Raw genomic sequence first — 14,803 nt, forward strand, 5'->3', positions numbered from 1 at the left:
GCGCCCAAGGATACCTGATGCGATCGCTGGTTCCGCTGTAGCCCCAGCGGCTCTCGACCTGCTGGAACCTGTTGATGCAGCACTCTTTGCCCCGCAGGCAGCAGCGGGGCCGGTCAGTGTACTCCACGCGGGGTTTGGGATTGACGGTGAAGTGAAGAAACAGGTTCACCACTTCACGATCCGACAAAATGCCAGACTGAGCAGGGCCTGTGAAGTACAGACGGAGAGTCTCAGAGCAGGAAGAGAAACCTTAGCTTACAGAAATGTCGATAAATCCGCCTGAGGTTGACCTAACAGAATATCAGTGTTAAAATCCTCAATAAGTCACAGCTTAGATGAAACCCTAAGGTAAGCGAAAGATCTCTGGGTCCTTCTATCCACTCTCCACCTGCTGTGACCAGCACAGACTTCTGTTCACCAGAGGAGCAGGGTCATTCCCTGTGCAGTGGAGGTGGGGAAATGCTCACCACGGCAGCCAGGCCATTGTCCTGCCCTCTCCCCTCACCTGTCTGGAATGCAACCTATCTAGAGACGGGAACAGACAAGGAACAGTGCCTCATTTCTGGGGTTGGGGAGTTGGCAGAGGGCAGGAGCTAAGACTGGAAGACCTACGGAGGCAGCATTTGACATGCTACAGTTTTCCTACGCACTCTCTCTGAGAAGAGAAACATTCCAAATGCCTTAAAGTTAACCAGGAATGGATTTGGTTCCTTATAAAAGATATCAGGAGATCCCTCCAAAGACCAATAAAAGCAATCTAAATAAGAGGGTGCAAAACACTAGAGTGTTGGTTTAAGAAGCCATAATTCATACTTTCATGTAAAATCTCGATCTCACCACATGAGGTTTTGACACACAGGAGCGGACGTTCAGAGAAGCAGTCACGATGGTGCTGGGAACGCCGACACCCCACACCGGAATGCCTGCACTCAAGTCTTGGCTCTGCTTCTGATTCCGCTTCCTGCTCCTGTGCACAACGGGAGGCCAGGTTCTTGCGTCCCTGCACTGACACGGGAGGCCCGGACTGTTTCTAGCTCCTGGCTTCGGCCTGGCCCAGCCCTGGCTGTTGGGGCCGTTTGGGGAGTGGACCAGTGGATGGAGGCTGATATTCTCCCCCTCCCCGAAACCCATCACTCTTTCAGTTAGGTGAACAGATAAAATATCATGCCACCCTGCCAGACCTGGTCCCAAGGATCATTGTTTGCAATGTCTAAAGACCATAAAGAAGGAAAATAGAAAATTTAATTTAAACTTAAAATCTATATTTCAGCAAAAAACAAACAAAAAAAACAGAAGTAGCATCACATATCAAAAGAAAGATGGAAAGAAAACTCATCTGACTTTATCAGAATGATGACGACTAATATACAAGGGTTTTTAAGAAAAAGATTTATTTATTTTGAAAGTCAGAGTTACAGAGTGGGGGGGAGGGGAGAATTTTCCATCCATTTGTTTACTCCCCAGATAGCCACAATGGCCAGAGCTGGGCCAGGCTGAAGCCAGGAGCCAGGAGCTTCATCTGGGTCTCCGACATCTGCGTAAGGGCCCAAACCCTTGGGTCATCTTTCCCAGGTCACTAGCAGGGAACTGGATTGGAAGTGGAGCAGGCAGGACACCACCCAGAGCCTGTATGGGATCAGCGTCACAGGCGGCAGCGTTAACCACTACACCACAATGCCTGCCCTCTAAAAAGGAACAGAATGTTTACAATGATTAACATGCTTGATAAATGGGCTGGCACTATGATGCTGTGGGTTAAGTCATCACTTCTGACGTCAGCATCCCCTATTGGGGTGACGGTTTGAATCCTGGCTTTTCTGTTTCCAATTCAGCTTCCTGTTAATTTGCCTGGAAAAGCAGGGGGTGATGGTTCAATTATTACTTGGGTCCCTGCCACTCATGGGGGAGACCTAGATGGAGTTCCTGCTGTTAACAATAGCTCTGGCTGCCATTGTAAGCATTTCCTGGCTCCTAGCTTCAGCTTGGCCCAGCTCTGGCTATTGTGGATATGGGAAGTAAACCACAGGATGGAAAATTTCTCTCTTTTTCCTTACTCTGCTTTCACATGTATCAATCAATCATAGAAAAATAAATAAAAATAAGTGATAAAAGGCTGAGCTCAACCTACAGATAACTAGCAGGACTGAAGAAATGGTGATAAGGAATAAGATGGTGCAGCAATTCAAGGTGATAATAAGAAAATTTCCTTAGTGGAGAAATACAAGGCCTCAGACAATGCAAAACTTTTCAGATATTACCCATGTACCTACCAAATAAAATAAAACAAAATGCACTCCTGTTAACTGAGGGCTGAATCAAAATAAAGAATTCAAGGAAGTGTATGTCAGATAAAAAGACACACCACACACAACACCTTCAAACAGCTGAAAACACAAAGACGCGTGAAATCTTAAAAGCTCCAGAAAAAAAGATATATTAGTTTGACAGAATAATTAAGAAATAATGGACCACAAAAGGAAACAGTGTAGTATTCAAAAGATGAATGACAGTAACTGCCAACCTACAGACCCCTATCTAGAAAAATATGCCTCAAGACAAGAGGGAGGGCATTTGGCCTAATGGTTAGGACACAAGGTGGGACACCTGCATCCCACATGGGAGTGCCTGGGTTCTAGTCCTGGCTCTGGCTCCTGACTCTAGCATCCTGCTAATGCAGACCCTGGGAAGGCAGTGGTGATGGCTCAAGTGGTTGGGTTCCTGCTACTCATGTGGGAGACCTGGATTGAATTTCCAGCTCCCTGGCTACTGCAGGGGAGCGAACCAGCAGAGTGAACCAGGGAGTTCTCTATATATCTGTTCCTCTCTCTGCCTCTCAAATAAAATAAATTTTAAAACAAATTAAAAAAAAAAAAACTGAAGGCAAGATAAAGATGTTTTGGGACCGCTGCTGGGTGCCAGCATTCCATATGGGCACCAGTTCAAGTCTCGGCTGCTCCACTTCTGATCTGGCTCCCTGCTAATGCGCCTTGGAAAGCAGTGGGAGATGGCCCAAGTACTTAGGCCCCTGGCTTTGGATCTGCCCAGCTCTGGCCCTTGTGGCCATTTGGGGAGTGAACATGTGATGGAAGATCTCTGTGTAATTCTGCTTTCAAATAAACAAATCTTTAAAACAACAATGTTTTAAACATTGACATGACTTTTAAAATTTATGAAGACATAACATACATCAAATCAAATAGTAGCACCAAAGGCTAGAGAGGATTCAATGTAGTTAATAAGGTCCTTGCCATATGTCGGAAAACTTAAAACTTTAAGGTTTAATTTAAAAATCTACTAAGAACATATTCTTATAACATCAAGTGTAACCCACTAAAGCAATCATAAAAGAATGTTTAAAAAGCGGATGGAAAAAATAAAATAAAAATAATTTGATTCCTCCAAAAGAAGAAAGAAAAAAAAAAAGTATCCAAAAACAGACGAGGCAGGGCAAGTGTCTGGCCCAGCAGCTGAGATGCGGCTGGGCCACCCGCATCCCCGCTCAGGGCCTGGGTTTGAGTCTCAGCTCCTCTCCTGGTCCCAGCTTCCTGTGAATGCACACCCTGGAGGCAGCAAGTGATGGCTCAAGCAGCTGGGTCCCTGCTACACAGGTGGGAGACAGATTTATTAGCTCCGGGCTCCCAGCTTGGCCTGGCTGAGCTCTGGCTGTTGCATACATTGGGGGAATAAACCAGTGGGTGGAAGATCTGTCTCTACCTTTCAAATAAAATTTAAAAACAAAACAAAACAAAATAGCAGAATCAAAAGGAAACACGTTCCCGATCATAACCAAAAATTTTAATCAACTGCTCAGTAAGTGATATAACAGACCAAAAAAACCCACACACAGATAGAAAATGTGAACATCATTAGCATGTTTCTTTCACAGCTACAGGATTAATGTTGATTTGTTGAACAGATATAGAAATATTTCGATTTTTCTGCCTCCAACATCTCAGAGCACATTCTTCTGAATATGCTTGGATAGTTATGAAAACTGACGTATGCCGGGCCATAAACAAGTCTCAACAACTTTCAGCCTTACAGGACAAATGACTTAAAGGTACCTGAGCACAGGCTGAAAGCCCTGTTCCAAGTATTTATCTCAGAAAGCCATAAGAACTAACTACATAACCCCAACCAAATTAAAATTAAAGCAAGGAAATAAAGATAAAAATTTCTGCAATGGAAAACATGCTATGATAAAGACAATAAACCAGAAGTTGGTTCCTAGCAAGGTTAATACAAACTCTGGTTTGCTGAAGAGGTATAACAGCCCGAACTTTTGTATTAGACTGATTCTGATAATTTTACTCTAAGGATGGAAAATTACAGTATAATTTATTTTTATGAAGCAGTCATGAAAGTACTAAAAAACTTCATCAAATTGAACCCAGTAATATACAAAAAGGGATAATGCATGACAATCAAGTCTAGTTAATATAAGGAATCCAAAACAGGTATAAATTGGAAAGTCAATTAATGCAGTTCAGTATATTAACAGAATAAAGGGGAAAACTGTATAACCTCAAAAAAATAAAATAAAAATAATCTGATTTCTCTGAAAGACACATAAAAAGCACATATGATGATGGACAACAAATTGCAAAATGATAAATGTAAGTCCAAATATATTAGCAATACATTAAATCTAAGTAAACCAAACAGTCCAAATAAAAGACAGTTTGTCAGGTCGGATTAAAAGAATACCAGCATGTTCAACATTATTAATCATTAGAAACCTGAGACTACAATCACAACAAATTCTGTCTTCACATCGACCCAATACGTGCAATACCACGTCCCGGAAAGGATGTGCACAAGTGGAATGAACTTCCTCTTCAGTTCACTGCTGGGTGTGCACTGTTACCACCATTTTGGCAGAACCTGCCACAGCTGAACTTACACACACTTGATGACCTCACAGATCCACTCCTACACTCGTACGTTCAACAGACTGGATTACACACGTACACAAATGGTGTGTACAGGCGTGCTCACAACAGCCCCAAACAGATCACTGCGAATTCACAAAACAGAGCACTGCACAACACTGGAAAAGAATGAGCTACTGCCACACGCTTCCACGTGGATGGATCTGACAGACACGTTACAATACAGAAGACACACTCAAAAGAACACACAATATTGTGACTTCCTTTGTGTGAAGTTTAAATATGGACATAGCTAATCACAGAAGCCAGAAAGCAGTAACCTTTGAGAGGTTAGTGATGCGGAGGGGCAGGAAGGAGCTGCCTGCAGGACTGGCAATCCGGCCCCAGGAGTCGGAACTTTCACAGTGAAAAAATCTGTGCGTAACCTAGGGCAAGGCATGTCACCTCTCCCAGGTTCACTTCTGTAACCTGGAAAACCTGGACAATTTACCTTGAAGAGCTTCTATGAGAATTAAATGAAACTAAATACACACACACACACACACACTCGTGTGCTCAATGGACAAGAGCTGCTTTTCTTCTCCGGCACAGGGAGACTGACTATTCAAACAGTTTCAGGTGGATTTTGGTAGCGGTGTGGTCTCACCTGCTGCAAACTCCTCAATTGTCATCAGTGGGAACCGGATTAAAGAAAGGGCTTTTCCTAGAACTTTCTGCTTGTTTCCAAAAGTCACAGGCAACTGTTGTCTCTGACATTCTGCTTCTGCCCAGCGCACAACAGCTCCAAAAAGTCGACTTTCTCGAATACTAAGTGTGTCTCTCTCTAGAACTGCACACAGCGTGTCTATAGGAGAAATACAAAGATATATCACATTAGGATTTTGTTCCTTAACAAAGCAATATTGACAAACATGCTTATATTGTTTTCAAACCTCAATGGAAGATGAACTGCTTAAAACTGCATGCTCTATACTTTTGAAGACATTAAAACTTCCAGCTTTTTGCTGTTGTGCTCCCCAGAAGGCAGCAGGTGAGGGCTAAAATAGCTGGGTCCCTGCCATCCATGTAGGAGGCCTTGGCCGAGTTCCCAATTCCTGACTTCCGCCTGGCCCAGCCTGGCGACTATAGGCATTTGAGGAGTGACTCAGTAGATGGAAGTTCTCTATTACCCGGACTCTCTCCTCCGGCCTCTCAAATAAACACTTAAAATATTCAAGTGCAGGAATTATTTTCTACATATCTAACTTAGAAAAGGCAAAATCACATTTTGATATGTCATCTCTTCTATTATGGTGTCTTACATCTCAATTTTTGGGGCCAGCATTGTGACACAGTGGGTTAAGCCACCACCTGCAATGCCAGCATCCCATATGGGTGCCGGTTCAAGTCCCGGCTGCTCCACTTCCAATTCAGCTTCCTGCTAATGGCCTGGAGAAAGCAGTGGAAGATGGCCCAACTGTTTGGGCCCCTGCACTTATGTGGAAGAAACTCCTGGCTACTGGCTTAGGACTGGCCCAGACCCAACTGTTATGCCATCTGGGGAGTCCCACGTGGGCACAGGGGCCGAAGCACTTAGGTCATCATCAGCTAGTTTCCCAGGCAAATTAGCAGGGAGCAGGATCAGAAGTAGAGCAGCCGGGACTCAAAGTGGCACCCATATGGGATGCTGGCACTGCTGGTAGAGCTTTACCTGCTATGCCGCAGTGCTGGCCCCAAGTAATTAAATCTTAAAAACAAAACAAAAAAACCCTCAATTTTCACAAATTTGTTCATTGAGTCTCCAAATCAACATTTCCCTAACAAGTTGTGTCTTGCCCTTGCTGTTACTTATAGGACTGTAATATAACGTCATACATAAGACAAGCCTTCTTATTTGTTGGAAATCTTTTGAAAGGCAATGAGGCAGTTAAAACTTCTAGGAATATTTTCAGCAAAATGAAAGAAGGCAAAACCTTTAAAGGTAGAGGTCAACCATTTGGACAAAATCACTAATTAAATACAGTTCATTCTCCAACGGGGCTGACAAGTGCGGCCTTACTGCACTCCGACCACCACCACAGAGGTCCACAGTGAACTTACCAATGTCAATGTCAGTAAACCCTTCCGCACTTATTGCATCCATTGTGCTTTTGTCTATTGTGTCTAGACAGAGACTAGCAAGCTGAGGTTCATCAAATAATCGAGCCTAAACACACAGAGACAGTTATTTTACTTTCACAGTTACTTTAACTTCAGGCTGTGCATATTCAAAGTTCATATGGTAAACAGTTATAATCGCTAATTATGTAAAAACACCTACTTAAAATATAATTATAATGTCTGTATATTCTTAAAACTCTTCTTCATTCCCTAATTAGAAACCAAAGCTTAAAACACCAGTGCCCTGCTGAGATAAGCAATACTCATTACCAATAACGATCCTGTTATTTTATTTTCATATGCTTCACAGCCTGTTTTCTTCCATGTTATCTATTCCGATGCTTAATAAGCCCTCCAGGGTTAGACAAGGCAGATGTTATTATCCAATTTTCCAAATGGGAGATGGGTTCAGAGCGAGAAGCACTGATCATCTAGCTAGGTACGCTGCCAAGCTAGAACGTCAACCTCAGTGTTATGACCTTCATTAAGTCATAACATCACTTATTGAGCACATCAGTGCTAACAGATCAGAGTTCTTCCCATTTTCTGTTTTGACTGGGGAGAGAAAATGGAGTACAAGATTTTAGAGCAAGAGCTCTATAGACTAAAGCAAAAATTAGATCTAATGACAGAAGTACAAATAAAATTATTCATATGACAGAATATCATACAACGACAATAAATGACCTACAGTTACACACAAGAATATACTGAATCCCACAAACATGATGAGCAAAAGAAGCCACAGTACACAGTGAGCAAGAGTGTATAATGCATGATGCTAGCAAAGCTGATTTAGGCTGTAAGTCAGAAGTCGAGGATAATGACCCTCTGTGCTTTTTTTTATGGGCAAATGGTTGGTACAGTGGTTAAAATGCCACTTGGGATGCCTGCATCCCATATCAGAGTGCCTGGGTTCCAGTCTCAGCTCCACTTCTACCTCCACCTTCCTGCTCACGCACACCTTGGGAGGTAGCAGGTGAAGGCCAAGTGCTTGGGTCCTTGCCACCCACCAGGGAGAGCAGGACTGAGTTCCAGATTCCTGGCGTCAGCCTGACCAGCCCCGGCTGTGATGGGCATTTGGGGGGTGAACCAGAGGACAGAAGATCTCTGTCTCTGTCTCTCTGCCTTTCAAATAAATAACAAAGAAAAAAATTTAAATATATGGTTTATCAATATGCAATTTTATTCCCCAAAATCAAAGCTTGTAAAGCAGGGAGAATCAGTCAAACCCACATAAGGTTTATTTAAAAAGCCAAAATACTGCAGATGGGCACACCAACAACCAAGTTCTTATTCTGACCTACTGATAGCTCCATTTATGTTTTGTAAAATGGGAAAAAAACACCAAATGTACACAGGTGTTCCTGCCAGGAACTGCAGGAACCTCCTGAGAATTCTGCCAATCTATCAGCCACACCATAGATGACACCCATTATTTGGCATGACTTGGAACTCTTACCATTAAAGTGAATTCATTTAGAAGGACTCTAACTCAGATGCTACTGAACAACTGAGACATCCCACACACTTACATTTTATGACAGAGCAAAAAGCATTACACACACCGGCTTTAATTTATATATATGCACACACATATATATAACATCTATTTGAAGTATATATTTAAAATTTTCAGGGGTAGGTATTAGCCTAGTGGTTAAGATGCCTGGTTAAGATCCCCGCATCCGATACTGGCGAGCCTGGGCTCACTCAGTTCCCGCTCAGGCTCCCGACTCCAGCTTCCTGCTAAAATGCAGACCTTGGGAGGCAGCGGTGATGGCTCCGAAAACTGGATTCCTGCCACCAACTTGGGAGACCTGGAATTCATTTCGGCTCCCCGGCTGTTGCGGTCATTTGGGGAGTGAACCAGAGGATGGAATCGTGTGCTCCCTCTCTCTCCCTGTATCTGCCTCTCAAATAAATAAATACATAAATAAATAAACTTTTATTTTAAAAAATTGGAGCATATATATATATCAAGCACATACTTTTTAAAAAGGTGAAATGTAAAAGGTTATACACATAAGGGGGAGGGCACATGCTACAGAGGTTAAGACACTGCTTGAGATGCCCACACCCAGCCTTACAATGATAGCTCTAAGTCCCAGCTCCATTCCTAATCCCAGCTTCCTACAATGCACACCTGGGAGCGATGGCTTGAGTTCCTACAACCCACATGGGAGACTCAGAGTGAGTTCTGGACTCCTGGCTTTGGCCTGAACCAGCCGGGGCTGCTGTGGGCATTTGGGGAATGAACCAGGGGATGGAAGCCCACTCTGTTTGTCTGTCTCTCTGGCTTTCAAATAAATTTTTTTAAAATTTTAAAAATTAAATGGTTTTACATATAAGATAAATATTTTAAATACATAGAGCTTTTTAAAAAATGACAGAAAACTCAAATATGAAACTGTTTTTTCTTAGATTAGACACTGAGCCTGTTTATATATACTTTGTTAAATTTTAATAAGCTCCAGGAGAAAGAGTGGCACAGCTGTTAAAACGCTGCTTGGGAGACCCGCATCCCATTTTGTAGCGCCTGGGTTTGAGTCCCAGCTCCACTTCCAATCCAGCTTCCTGCTTAGGTACATCCTGGGAGGCAGAGGGTGATGGCTTCAAGTGACAGAGTCCCTGACACCCACACGGGAGACCCAGATTGAGTTCCAGCCTCCTGGCTTCAGCCTGACCCAACCTTGGCTATTGCAAGCACCTGGGGAGTGAACCAGCAAAGGGATGGAAGATCTTTCTATCTGCCTTTCAAACAAATGCATTGTTTTTAATTAAGGGAAAATCACATAAAACAGAATTACTATTTATTCTATCAATGTAACTTTTTAATGTAACATTTTTATTTGGAAATCAAATTTACAAAAAAGTTGCAAGGATAGAATATACAACCCTCATATATACTTCATCCAGATTTATGCATGTAAATGTTTTTAACATTTTTCCCCACTTGCTTTATCATGCTCTATCTCCAAACATATACATATATGTGTACATACATATGTATGGATCTATGGGGGGGCTGAGCCATTTGAGAATAAGTTACATATATCACGATACTTTAAAATGCCTAAGAATAAGGGTATTTTCACATATAACCACAGCAATTAACTTTGGCCAATTTAGAACCAATACAATTTATTTTTATCACATTGACTAGCTATATTTCAGCTTTGTTGCTTGTATCAATGATGCTTTTCCTGGTCCAGTTTACGATCTAGGATCAAGGTTCATCCATTTTTAAGGTATGAAACCCACATTGTTAGAAACTGAAATCCATTATTAGCAGGAATTAGGTCTGGCCAACTTTACTACATCTGCAGTTGGTGCTCATGCAAAACTTGATCTCACGCTCTTGGAAAAGTAACTTTTTAAAAAACGATCTTATTCAGAGTAGCAACTGTCAGTCACCCTTTAGACTACACAGGCATTATCAAGTTTCCTCTGGAATCCAGTGTGGTCAGATGAAAATAAATTTTCTCCAAACTTACTCTGACGTCACCAAGTACTTGTTTCACAGTACAGCTGCCACAGGCCCTCTGGAGCCAAGGAACACACTCAGTGACTGGGCAGAATGAGCAGTGCAGGGCCAATCTGGGGGCTGGGTCACACGATCCCATCACTGAAAAACTTGACGTAGCACTGGGTTCTCAGGCCAACAAGACACTAACAAGGTCCTTCCTCCGCACAGGACACCTGTCAGCCTTTGCTACCCAGAGTGTGGTCCAGAAACACTGGTGCTGTCTGCAAGTCTGTTAGACACAAGGGTGCTTGGCCCCCACCCTGCACCTACTGAACCAGAACCTGGGTTTTAGTGGCTGCATTTTGGTTTTGGTGAACTTTGGTTTTGGTTTATGAACTTAATAAAAGTAGTTAAGTGATTGGGGCAGGAGCTGTGGTGTGGTGGGTTTAGCCTCCGTCTGGGGCACTGGCATTCCATATGGGTGCTGATTCATGTCCCGGCTGCTCTTCTTCTGATCTAGCTCTCTGCTAATACACCTGGAAAGCAGTAGAAGATGGCCCAAGTGCTGGGGTCCCTGCATCCATGTGGGAGACCGGGATGAAGCTCCTGGCTCCTGGCTTCAGATAAGCTCAGCTCTGGCTGTTGTAGCCATTTGGGGAGTGAACCAACGGATGGAAGACCTTTCTCTCTGTCTCTCTCCCTCTCTCTGTCTGTAACTCTACCTCTCAAATAAATAAGTAAATTAAATCTTAAAAATAAAAGGAGTTAAGTGATTCTCTCTACACACATTAAAACCCCTGGGACAATAAAAAAATCTTATGAATATCAACTTATTTATTAGATTTTTGTCACAAATTCAAAAGAGGAAAAAATGCAGGGATATACTGCTTATAGGACTAGTTGTATAGCTTTGATCAAGTTATTTCACTTCTCTGTGCCTCAATTTCCTTGTCTATAAAATGGTGACAGTAAGAAAAATCTTTCCTTTGAAGACCTCCACCTCACAAAGTCACTGTAAGGATCAGATGAGTTCAAGTACACAAAACGTCAGAAAGGTGCCTGGCCCACAACCACACAGAACATTTTGCCACTGTTACATGCATCAGTATCACCACACCTTAAGAACTGTTAGTTGAAGGCTGATAGCTTCTACTTTCACCAGTTGCTATCCAGTGTTACATACCACATTTACTTCTAGAAATTTCTATCTCTCATCTTCAAATTGGGAATAATAGTAACCTACATCTCAGTCGCAATGAGGAGAAAAGGTGGTAATAAATGTAAAGGGACAAGCTGGATACATGGAGTTCTATAGCTATGTTCAAGGAGATGTGAGTGACATCAGCGTGGTTTTCCCTAACTACAAAGGACAGGAAATTTTTTAAAAGGGGGAAAAAGCACTAATTATTTTCTTTAAGATGGATGAATGATGAACTGGAAAACAGGAACTCTGGGCCCCAGCCCTACCTGCCTGCTGTGTGACTGCATGGGCAGTTAATCAGGCCAGGTTTCTCCTGATTTCCCACTAGAAGAATGAGAGGGCGGAGTTCAGGGTCATCAGGGTCATCGTGATTATGTCCAGTGCCAATGTTCAATCGTATTATATTTTACCAACTTAGAATCTTGAAGACAACTTTATATAAGACTATTACAACTCTGTCTAAAAAGAAAAACTATTTCTATGCAGAGTACTGGGCTCACATTATGGGCAATTAATAAGTGTTAAATAACAGGTTAATGGTTCCATAGGTTGTGTTCAATTTGTAAAAATTCACTATACTGCACAGTTACAATATGTACATTTTACATGGATAACGTACTCAGTAAAAATTCTTTAAAATGTCAGAGAAACAATATTTTATATAAACCTAAAGTTCTAACTCCTCCAGGAACGGGCCAGCAAGTTCGCAGACACAGGCACAAAGATAGTTAATCTTTGAACTTTTTTGAACTTGAAATAGTTAATCATTCTTCAAGATCCAAAAAAACTGAGAAGGAAGATGTCCAGAAAATGCTATGCTATCAAACCTCAAGTAGCAGGAACAACACTGGATTTTAATCATAAGTGCTATCTCCCCTTGTGTTGTTAACACTCTACTTACATAAGGCCTCAGCTTCTTTAGCTCTACGATCCAGCACTGTATTAACTCTAATTTGCTTTGCTATTCTAAAATCTTATGGATATGATATAGTTCGTGCATGGCATTATAAAAGTAATTGTATGTGGGAGTGCTTCAAAAAGTTCATGGGGAAATGAAATTAAAAGATAAGTTGAGGAGTGAGTATTTGGCGTAGTGGTAAGACACTGCTTGGGTGGCCCATATTCCATACAGGACTGCCTGCTTTGAATCCTTGTTCTGCTTCCAATTCAGCTTCCTACTAACGGGCACCCTGGGAAGGCAGACGATACCTCAGGTATGTGGGTCTCTGCTACCCACATGGGAGACTGGTACTCAGATCCTGCCTCCTGGCTTAGACCTGGCCCAGCCCTGGGCGTTGTGGGCATTTGGGGCATGAACCAGTAGATGGAAAATCTCTGTCTCTTTGCCTTCCGATAGAAAGGAAAAAAAAAAACAAACCTTTTTTTTTAAAAAAATTCTGTATATTAAGAAAAAAATTCTGTAGCTAAAAAAGATCAGTTTATTTTTTGCAAGAATTTTTTGAAATTCACACATACTTTATTCATAATATGAATTTTCCATGAACTTTTTGTATACCTTAAAATAATGAACCAGACTTCCCCAGGAAGTATTAGATATTCATATACTTATATGCTTACACTTCATTTTTAAACTACAGTGATACATACCTTAGCTACATCTACTCACCTGAGTAAGTAACATAAAGGCATTGTCTGCCCGCAGATGTTTGGTGAGAAATTCCACACAATGTGCTTCCAAGGCTGGCACTGCGTATTTCTTAGCAGTGTACAGAGTGGTCATCACTGTTTCTGGACCAATCTGAACTTCATCTGAATAGAGAAATCTGGAGAGCGATTGGGAAATTTGCAGTCATGTTTTAAAAGGTAACAAGCAAAATAAAAAACATTCTGGTATTTGCATCATACTCAACCCTGAAGAGTAGGAAGTCTCTCCACAGAGGAAACTCAAGTTAAGTGACAGCCAGGAGACCAACCCATGTCTCTAACCCGCGCCAGGGCTCTCTTGGAGCTTTGGTCTACAGTGGTTCATGCAACTCTCCCTCAACAAAGGGTGCTGTGTAAGCAGATCCATGGGCACATTACTTACTTCCTATTAACCTTCCGTTGTTATCTCGGAATAGAGGACTGGGGCTTGGCAGGAATAAAGCACTTGTTAATACATTAAATGACTCTCTGTGGCCACGGGCTGGAATATTTGGGTCTAAGTTTCTCAAAATATGGCTGATCCGTGCAACAGCGCCTCCCTGCCATTGCACTGCTTTCAGCTGCTGGGTCACCAGGCCGAGCGGCTTCACGGAACAGCGGGCAAAGCTAAGATTCTCTGCGAGGGCCTGGGCCACGCTTCCGAATCTACACTTGGGCTTCGCCTATCAACTTGAAGCCACCCCTGCTGACTGCTGGTTCTCTGAGACACCTGTGACAGCCAAGGCTACTAGGGAAGTGCAGCTTTAAGAACAGGAATTTCATCTTGCCAATACTTACAGATGCTGCAAAATAAGGGTTTGAGAATTACGTATTCTTTCAGCGCCATAGGCCATCACGAAGAGGGAGGGGCTGGGCTCGCCTTCATTTCCCTTCTTCCCTTCCCTCGCCCCTGCAGCTTCCTCCTCTCGTTCCCGTGGCCCGGGGAACGCCAGCCTGGTACCCTCCCCAGCCCCACCACGTTCATCAATCTTACAATGACCTCAGGTGCAGGGACACTCAGGTTAAAGGGGAGGGTAGCTGTTTTTTCAGGATCACCCTCGTTATTACCTGATTTTTTTCCCAAAAACTTACTTTAGAGACTCAAGAGAGCCAATCTTTCCCCCTCCTAATGCTCACCTAACACTTCCTGCCACATTGTGTGATAAGCGCAGGGCACGAAACGAAGTCAGGGGGCCGGCATAGGCGCACAGTGACACCTGCACCCCGTACCGCAGTGCCTGTTCCCGGCCCAGCTACTCCACACAGTGACACCCGCACCCCGTACCGCAGTGCCTGTTCCCGGCCCAGCTACTCCGCTTCCAATCCGGCTTCCTGATGCTAATACAGACCCTGGGGGGCAGCAGTGATGGCTCTAACACCTCGGCTCCTGCCACCCACCTATGAGACCCTGACTGGGATGGGGTCCTGGTTTTGACCTGCTGTGTGGGCGTCTGGGGA

General features: G+C 43.0%; 1 protein-coding gene across 3 annotated transcripts in view; it reads right to left on the reverse strand.

The window, feature by feature from the left end:
* BTBD1 (BTB domain containing 1) overlaps positions 1 to 14,803 on the reverse strand; it is a 38,540-nt gene that overhangs the window by 14,595 nt on the left and 9,142 nt on the right. For 2 of the 3 annotated variants that reach the window (XM_062206325.1, XM_062206326.1), the window contains exons 2-5: positions 13,329 to 13,485; positions 6,972 to 7,077; positions 5,539 to 5,736; positions 15 to 207 (exon numbers count right to left, since the gene is read on the reverse strand). In XM_062206325.1, coding sequence (XP_062062309.1) covers positions 15 to 207; positions 5,539 to 5,736; positions 6,972 to 7,077; positions 13,329 to 13,485 — 654 coding nt within the window. Of the gene's footprint in view, positions 1 to 14; positions 208 to 5,538; positions 5,737 to 6,971; positions 7,078 to 8,793; positions 8,941 to 13,328; positions 13,486 to 14,803 lie in introns of all 3 variants that reach the window. The other variant, XM_062206324.1, reaches the window with a different exon arrangement.

The sequence above is a fragment of the Lepus europaeus genome, chromosome 11, assembly GCF_033115175.1.
Source record: "Lepus europaeus isolate LE1 chromosome 11, mLepTim1.pri, whole genome shotgun sequence".
NCBI lineage: Eukaryota > Metazoa > Chordata > Mammalia > Lagomorpha > Leporidae > Lepus > Lepus europaeus.